Source organism: Pteropus medius, unplaced genomic scaffold (assembly GCF_902729225.1).
Source record: "Pteropus medius unplaced genomic scaffold, Ma_sr-lr_union100, whole genome shotgun sequence".
NCBI classification, from domain to species: Eukaryota; Metazoa; Chordata; class Mammalia; order Chiroptera; family Pteropodidae; genus Pteropus; species Pteropus medius.
In genome coordinates this window covers 1275572-1284512 of record NW_024342472.1, presented here as the reverse complement: position 1 = coordinate 1284512, position 8941 = coordinate 1275572, and the positions used below count along the sequence as shown (strand labels likewise).

Below are 8941 nucleotides of genomic sequence, written 5' to 3'. Positions count from 1 at the left end.
CGAAGACAAGGGAAGAAAGCATTGAGCCCTGGAAAAAGCAATGTGTCCTAAGTGGGACCTGGAGGATGGTAGGCTTAGGGGCAGGAGAGGGGGTGTCACAGTGTCTATAAAGGGGGCATATGTAGAAAGCCAGCTCTCTGGCCCAGTACAAACTGCACAATTTCTCATGGACATCTGTTGAACAGAATCATAGCTCATTGGGGGCCAGGAAGAATTAGGATCACAGCCAGATACCATTGACAAAGTTTGATACATTCTGGTTTAACTTAAACAAGGGGTGCTGGTTTCAGAAAGGAAATCTTAACTGTGGTCCTCCCACAACAGGTCCTTTGGACCACTTTCCCAACTCTGAGGTGCTTATACTACGAATCTTGGCTCTTGTGCATGCGCCCAAGGTTCCGGCGGCAGTGTGGGTAATCCGGCTCCCTCACCCCTCCCTAGAGGGCGACGCTGAGTGAGGACGTCAGCAGTCCAGCCTGGAATGCAGCATAATTAGGGGCGTGGCCTGAAGGACACGTTACCGTGGGGACCACCGTCTTGGTGGCTCAGACTTGATCCAGGCATAGAGCAGTAAAGGTGTGTGTGAAGAGGAGGAACGACGACGGCTTGCTGCTCAGCACTCCGCCCCCTGGGGGCTGAAGGCTGGCCATGGATCTGTACCTCGGCAACTGCCGTAAGGCTGCGGAAGGCGCCGCCACTAAGGTGGCCTCCAGCAGCCTAACTACAGATATAGAGCAGTGCAGCATAGTGAGTGGTGTCCAGTCCGTCGTCTTCCTCCTGGCACCTGGGCGGGGGTCTTGGGAGGGCTGGCTGACAAAAGGGGCGGAGATCTCAGAGCAGGGCAGGGGTGGGGGAAAGAGTGGGTCCTTGACGATTTAGCTTCCGGGTCCCAAGCCAGAGGCAGCTATTGGCTAGGTGTTCCTCTGGCCAAAACTAGCCTTGGGCGGGACCTAAAGATAGGGCTGGTGAACCAGGAAAGCTGGGAAGACTTCCCGGTTGTCTACAGGGTGGGTTCTTTCAACCCTGAGTGTATGATGCTTTGGTTTATTTGGAGGTATTAGCCCATTGAAGCATAGGTAGATTGGTCTAAACTAAAAGAATAGTTCTAGAAAAAAAAAAAAGACAAACCTTCTCATTGTATCACACAGAGCTTGCAGAAAAAACCTATTCCAGAGGTTGAAGTAGCTCATCTTTTGGATCTGCCTCTTGGCATCAAGCTGCCTGTTATCCCAGGAAGCAATGATGTACTCTATACTACAAATATAAGTGAAAAGGTAAACTAAGTTTTAATAGTGCTTACATGATTTTCTTTACCCTTTTCAGCTTGGTATTAAACTTGAAATACTGCTGTGGTTTTGCTTTGAGTCAACTTCAATTTCATATACCAAATGAAGTTGAATGAGTTGAAGTATTTAGTGTCTGAACCTCATTTTAATGATAGAAGGCCCCATGATATGCCTTGGCCACCAAGTTCAGCCTTACCTCCAACTCAGAGCCTCAGCTCTGAAAGGTTGGGGTCTTTCAACCTACCCACACATATCATGCTAATTCCTACTTCTGTGCCTTTCTTTATCCATCTGCCTCCCAAAAACTGACATGCACTCTCCTCTCCATCCTGACCTTCAGTTTGAACTATCTTTCAAGAGCTACTATATGAAGTCTTTAAGTGTCATAGCCCCCAATTATCTCATCTTTCCTTAGACTTTACATTTCCCTTGGTCTACACTGTCTCACTCAGCAGCGAATCAGTAGTATTAGTGATTCACTATGTTGCATTCACATTGTTACAAATTTTAAGTCTCCTGCCTAACACCCCCACCCTGTCTTTAGCTTTAGGCCAAGCCTGAAGGAGGTTTAGAACTTTCTGGTTGAGTGTGTGCTTTGATCACAATAAGCAAAAGGTTTTACATGAATAATTATGACATCTTTACCCTTCTACTATCTACGGTGTCATCAAGTATAAGTAGGAGCTCCTTGGTATTTCTGATACCTGTCTACTATATATTTTTTTTAAGTTTTATTGCTTGAAAACAATATAATTTCTCTTTTGAAAACCAATATGTTCTACTAAATATATGCCAACCTCACAGAAATTGTCACATTCTCACAAATTAGCTTTCCTAAAACATATTCAAAGCCTATTCACTACCATTTCCAGTATATAACTGGAGCCCTATCTGTTGGTTGCTTCCTTAAATATCTTCTATTTGCCATATTTCTATTCTGTACCTCTCTTATTCATTTGTTAGCTAGGTCTTATTTCCAGGTTTTTCCTATACTTAATTATACTGATTCTCTCTATACTGTATTATATTGATTACCCGCATCTAATCATGACCAGGTACTACATTCGGCTCTCCTGAAAACTAACTTTGTGATATCCTTCTTTGTCTTTTAGCAGGATCACCTCAAGAAAGTAAATCTTTATAATGCATTTTTTAAAATTCATTTTACCCTCATGACCACCTTATGGAGTTGAAGCTATGATTTATCTAAGGTCACAGATACATAACAGCAGAGTTTAGGCCAGAACCTCTGTCTCCTGAGTGTGGTCTCAAGGCCACACTCCTTCACCTGACCTTGCTGCTCCCTGAACTGAAGACCATTTTAGCAGAGCACTACAGAAATGGGAAATTTAAAGGTCTTTCGTATTGTTTTGAATGCAAGTGGAAGCAAAATTATTGTATTCTACTGTCTTGTTTTCAATAAGATTAAAATATAACAATGTAACCTACCTTTCTTTAGCTATGCATTAATTAAAACCTGACAACTGATCCTATACTTCAACATTTTGATACTAAACTTATTCTCAAGTAATTTGTCTATAAATTAAGTTGCTTGTTAGTATACTATACTTGAGTAGTAACTGTTCACAAATCGAATAAATTGGTTTTATTGTAAAGTTAATAGTAAATATTTTGCCAGTTAACTTAGACATTTTACTTTCAAGAAAAAATAACATGTTAAATGGAAAAGAACAACTTGCATACTTTAAAAAGTCTCCCCTATGATCTCTCATTGGCAGGTAGTGATACTGTAATAGAGTGACTCTTCAGTTCAGGGAAATCAATTATTTTAATTGACACTAGAAAACTTACCCTGGCCTTAACAAATGGATTTGTTCTTTCTTGATGGGTCAGTAGCCTGGGTTTGGTCAACATATGCATGTCACTGACAAAAGTCAACATCTAAAAGAAAAAAAAGCAATAATCAATCCTCTATAATTGCAGAATTGTTTCAGTTGCCATCACTAATGATTGTTTCTCTTCTGGGGAAGATATGAGTTTCCTGTCTAGTCTCATTGTAAATTAAATCATTGCCCAGAAGGATGTCTTAAGGAAATATTGGTAGAAAATCCAGCTTCCTGATATGGGTCCCTTGGGAGAGACGAGAGGCTAGCATCAATCAAGTGTTCAGAAACTTACAAATGAAGCTTTTAAATGGAAAAAGAAAACTAGAACCCTATCGTGCCCTTCCTTTCTGACCCTCTGCCCACGTATAAAGTATCCTACCTTCCTTGTAGGTACTGTTAGGGCCACACCTCAGTGTTCAAGAATTGGACTGAGGTTGAAGCTACCATCTCCAGCCTAAAGACATTTCTGGTAGAGAAGAGTGGATGAGGCATTAGGATTACCCAAATCAGTCCATTGTATCCTCTCACTTCAGATTCTGCTTGCATGTTTTATTTTCAATGAACAGTTTAATTATTTCAACAAATTGAGGTTGAAAATGTAATTTCATTCATTTTACATAATACTTTTGAATCTATGTTTGCAGCTTTATCAACCATCTTACGATTTTAACCTGACTGATCCTTATTGTAAACTTTTGGAAACCAGCTATAAAAGTCTGCACGATCCACACTTAAAAGCATGCTATAAGCGAAAAGATATCCTGAGGAAATTAAAGAAAGGAGGCTACATCACCAGTAATAATAAAGTGGGTTGAAGTCTACTTCCTGTTAACCAGCAAAAAGCTAGGGACTTAATAGACACTTGCTTCTGTACTTCAGTGGAAATCTTTATCAACTTTTAGTTGAGCAACACAGGATACCTAATAGAAAACTCAAAGTATTACTCAATATTTGGGTAAAGAGAAATCAGGCAACTATTGTTTCTAAATTAAACTACTTGTTCCCACTTGATCTTTTTTCTTAGGTAACAGCAAAAGATAAACACCAAATTATTTGAGTATGTAAAGATACACACATTCTTATTTATGTATTTTCTCTCAGCTGTACTGTAGTGCCTCTCCTCTGGCTTTAAAAGTAATAATGGCACTGTATACCTGTCAAGGAGTATTTCCTACATCCTTTGAGAAGACTAAAGACAAAATGGAAACTTTACAGAATACAGCTTGAGAGAATAAATTCTTTGGAGGGTTAAACGTCATTACTATACTAGTGTTCAAATATCAAATTCATTGGAAATCGTATATACCTGATTATGATATAAACCATATTACTGAAATAATATTATTTAGATAGAAATTTCCTTATGATAAAGCAACTGTAGAGAGATACTACCTTCCAAATTGTTACCAAAATGTGCTATTATTACCCTTGCTCCCAAAATTGTTGTGAAGTTAATGTTGTTGTTACAACTTTATATATTTGGCTTTTGGTTTTTGTTTTCATAGGTCATATGTACTTTGAAGGAATTGAATAAGTACAGGCACTATCTGACCAGTTTAAAATTAGACTTTGAAAGAAACTATATAAGAGAACAAGTAAGTTAAATACTTAAATTTGTTTTCTGGGAGGAGGGCTTTAAGGAAATTTTATGTAGGTTTGGAAGAAAGTTTTGGTCCTCTGAAGAATATTTTCTTATAATATTCTGACCTAGAAGTGTTAAGGTAACAAATTAAATAAGATCTCTAGAGATTTATAAGAGATAAAAATAAGACTTTTGCCTTTCACTTACAGGGAGAAATTTTCACATGTTTAGAATTTGTAAAGTACATGAAGTTTACCAATCCCTAAACATAAGAAGTCATATCAAAGGATAGGCTTATTTCTGGCCAATATAAAAACTTTAATTCTTTTTTTTTTCTCTTAGAAAATGATTGAAAAACAGGTAAATGAATTTTATGAAACCAAGAGAGCCCATGAAAATTATGAAAATGCACAGTTCCAAGAATGGCTATTACAGGAAAATATGCAAGCAGCTCCAGAGCAAGAATTATTAATAAAGAACAGGTATGATCAAAGTTAATGCATATTTTATGGACATATTGTGGACTTCAGAAAGTTGTAAAAGTACTAGAAAATTTGAAAAAATGATGAAGAAAAAACCCAGATGCCATTTAAATCCCTAATGTCTTCAACCTGAAGAGAAAGGAAAAGATATTAATTGGTAAAAGGGAGTAGGAACCTTGGTTCCAAGGCTAGGGAGAAGTTTCTGCCTAAGTAATTGGAGTTACTGGAAGCCCAAGAGGTGAGCCAAGCTGATATTCAAAGAAGAAATCCAAAGTAAAAATCCCTAAGCTTGGAAAACCCAAGCCAATAGTAGCAGAGAGAGAGGAGATGTCTTTAGCATGTTTCAAACTTAAGTTTAAGGAAATTATTGCAAGTTCAAAAAGGGATAGTAGCTATAACTCTATGCTAATATAAACAGGTTTTGTTCCCCAAACAACTGTGTATGTTTATTCAGATATTACCCACACATATTCAATGTTACCATTCAGAGGCCAAGCCCAGGCCCCAGGAGACAAAGGGATGAGTTATAGTTCCTTCTCTTTCTCCTTTATTAGGGGTGAGCATCAGTTCCCCATCATTTGGCTCTTGCATTCTATGGATTCATGTCATATGCCAGAATACATACTGACCCACCAGAGTCCCAGACTGTAGTTCACAGATCTATCTATACATAAAATGTTGTTCAAGGACTTAGGATTTATAGAGAGGCCAGTACCCACTTATTTTTAAAGGAAATTCAAATCTTCTTGTTTTTTTGAAGTCAATTATTAAGTTGATTTCAACTGTCTTTAGAAATGTATGTTCCCAAAATTCCTGAGTTATGAATAAAACTCTGTGTAAAATGCTTTTAACAACTCCGTTCCACATTTTGCCTTTGTCCCAGTCACAATAACAAAAACTTGTATAACAAAGAGTCTGGTAAAATGAGTACAGCATGGTGAGTTGGTGGATCAGTATCCCTTAAAGAGCCCTGAGCATTTCTACATTTCTTGTAGTTCAAGGAATAAAAAAGCAACTCAGAGGTGGTTTGCAAATATCAAAATAGATAATACTATCATAAAGGAAACACCCATTTACCTTCACTTATATTTGCACTTTTACTTAGATATTTAGGTATGATTAGTAGGGAATTAGACAAAGTTGAGCACACGGCAGAAAATCAGAGCAAATTCCAGATAACGGAAGAAGAAAGACACCGTCAGGACTACATTAGAAGAAAACTTAGTCTCCGTAGAAAAATTGAAGAGGTGAGAAACACCAAATTTTAAATATTAATTGGGAAATTGTGTATGATTGTTTTATTTATGAACATTTTTAGCAGTCTCAGATTATTACCTGAAGTTATTATGTCTAAAAGATAAACTGCTATTAAAAATATTAATTTTAAAAGATAATAAACCACTATTACTCTTTTCTCACTGTTATAATAGACAAGTTTTACTTGACAGAGAGAGATGGATACCACAAATTATATACAGTCATACCTCATCTTCTCTTAAAGTTTTAGAATTTAACTCAAGTGAAAAGTAATCATGCCTGCATTCTCACTCCTCAAAATTCAGACAAGGCTATTGGTTTAGTTTCTTTGTCAAAATACATTTAAGGGCAACAGATTACATATGATATACCCGCTTAATGCCATAAGAAAAAACCCTCTTGTTGGCATCTTTTTAGATCCATCTTTGAAGCCATGCTTATGTTTGAATTAAGTTTACAATAGCAAAATAATTTCCTTCCTTTATCCATTCCATTGCACCCACCAACACATTCCCAATAAAAAGCAATAAGATAAGCCCATTCCAAAGTCAGTGTAAGATGTTTATTATGATTGATCCAATTTCTTTAAGGCCCTTGATTTGATCTAATTTGTTTATTGACAAAATACCCCAAAAATAATTATGAAAAAGAATCACAGTAACATTGTGCTCCTTAGGAATGGAAGACAAAAGAAATGTTACTTCTTACAAAGATTGGAGAAGAATTAAAAAGAGAAGCAAGAGTTGAAGAACGATGTCAAAAAATTAGAGAAGCTGCTCACCAGAAGGTAGAATGAGCTTTTACCAATAACTTGAGCTATCTGAGGAAAGGCATTTGCCAATTTTGATATTTTAAAGTGTGAATTGTCAGAAGAGGCCTAAACTCACAAGAATAGTTATTGATGTAGAGACTCAGTCTGGTCTGAACTTGGACTTCAAAGGCTGGTCTGAAATGGGACTAGTCTCCAGAATGTGGTCAGTCAATGAGTTAGATTGGTTCTAGTTGTTAAAATACATTCTTCTTCATGCTGGACAAAAGTAAACTTACCCTTACTACCTTCCTACCTTTGTACTCATTGTGACTTTAGAAATCTCAAGACAGGATTGAGGGCTCCCTTGAAATATACCATCATATTTGGAATATCTGTTTTTCATTTTCAGTGGCAAGTTAATAAATTTTTAAACATACTAAATATATATTTTTTAATATTTTAGAAACATTCACTTCTGGAGGAAAAAATCACTTTCCGTTTACAAAAAATGCAAAGAAACAACCTTAAGAAAGAAGGACCAGAAGAAAATATATTTGAAAACAAGGGACAAGATAAATCAGAAGGTGAGAGATAATAAAAGACAATAACTAAATAGAAGATGCATGTCTACATATTAAATATTGGTGGTTTTGTAAGGCCCACGAAAAGGGAAATCCTAGAACCTCACACTACCTGTGCTAGGCACTGTGTGAGGTACTTGCCAGTTACAGCTCAAGTTGTAAAGAATGTACACACACACATGCATACTCAATATTATTATATACATTATAACAAATTAAATACTTCTATAAAGTGGCTCAGTAAACAAAACTGCCTGTACTATTAACTTAAAAAGTAGCCAATAAAAGGAGTCAGTACAAAAATAAAAGATAGAGAGCAAAAGAGACAGTGATATATATGTATATATGTGTGTGTACACACACAGAGAGAGAGAGAGAGAGAGAGAGAGAGAGAAGGAGCCAGTAAGAGAGAGAAAACATTACTAAAAAATAGACTGAAACAATGAGGGAAGCAATGAAATAAAAATATTTAAAAAAATAGAGGAAAAACATTTAGCTGAAGACAAGTAAGAAAAGATTATACAAAACAGGAAGAGAGCAAGCTAGAAAGAGAATAAAAGTATGTTTAAAGGAGATAAAAGAAGACACATTTAAAATATACTAACCAAGAAACAGAGATAGAAAAAAAAATGTAAGAACAAAAAGGTTAAAAAGGAAGGAGCAGTAAGATAAGATGGTACAAAGATAATAAAACAGTAGAGGGAGAGGAAAAGAATGAATGAATAAGAGAAAAAAACAGAAAATTGAGCAGAAGAAACCAGTAAGAAAACACACACACACACTTGATGAGGGAGTGGGAGGAAGACAAAGGCAAAGAAACAAGAGAAAAACAGGGAGAAGGAGGAAGAAAGGCAAGCAGCAAATAAAAGAGAAAGAAAGGGAGCAAGAAAAAGATACAAGGTGGGGGGAATACAGGAACAAAAAGAGGGCATGGAGGGAGTGAAAGAGGGAGCTAGAGAAGAAAGAAGTTTGAAAAGGATGTCAGTAAGATAAATTAAAAAGAGAGACTGTGAGAGTGAAAGAGAAGTATTTGAAAAAGAGTAGACAGTAAGAAAATCAAATACAATTGGGAGAGGGTGACATAGAGAGAGATTCAAAATGAGAAGTTAGTAAAAGAAGACAAATAAAGATGAGGGGGTGGGGGGGAGAGAGAGA

The 8941-nt window shown here is 36.6% G+C and overlaps 1 protein-coding gene across 1 annotated transcript in view; it reads left to right on the top strand.

Annotated features, from left to right (window-relative positions):
- The first annotated feature begins 598 nt into the window (after positions 1-598).
- LOC120604322 (fibrous sheath-interacting protein 2-like) overlaps positions 599-8941 on the top strand; it is a 93258-nt gene continuing 84915 nt past the window's right edge. Inside the window, exons 1-7 of the mRNA XM_039864986.1 lie at positions 599-747; positions 1149-1274; positions 3778-3939; positions 4639-4728; positions 5076-5197; positions 6303-6444; positions 7131-7241. Of these exons, the coding sequence (XP_039720920.1) occupies positions 649-747; positions 1149-1274; positions 3778-3939; positions 4639-4728; positions 5076-5197; positions 6303-6444; positions 7131-7241 (852 nt within the window). The 5' untranslated portion in view covers positions 599-648. The remainder of the gene's footprint in view (positions 748-1148; positions 1275-3777; positions 3940-4638; positions 4729-5075; positions 5198-6302; positions 6445-7130; positions 7242-8941) is intronic.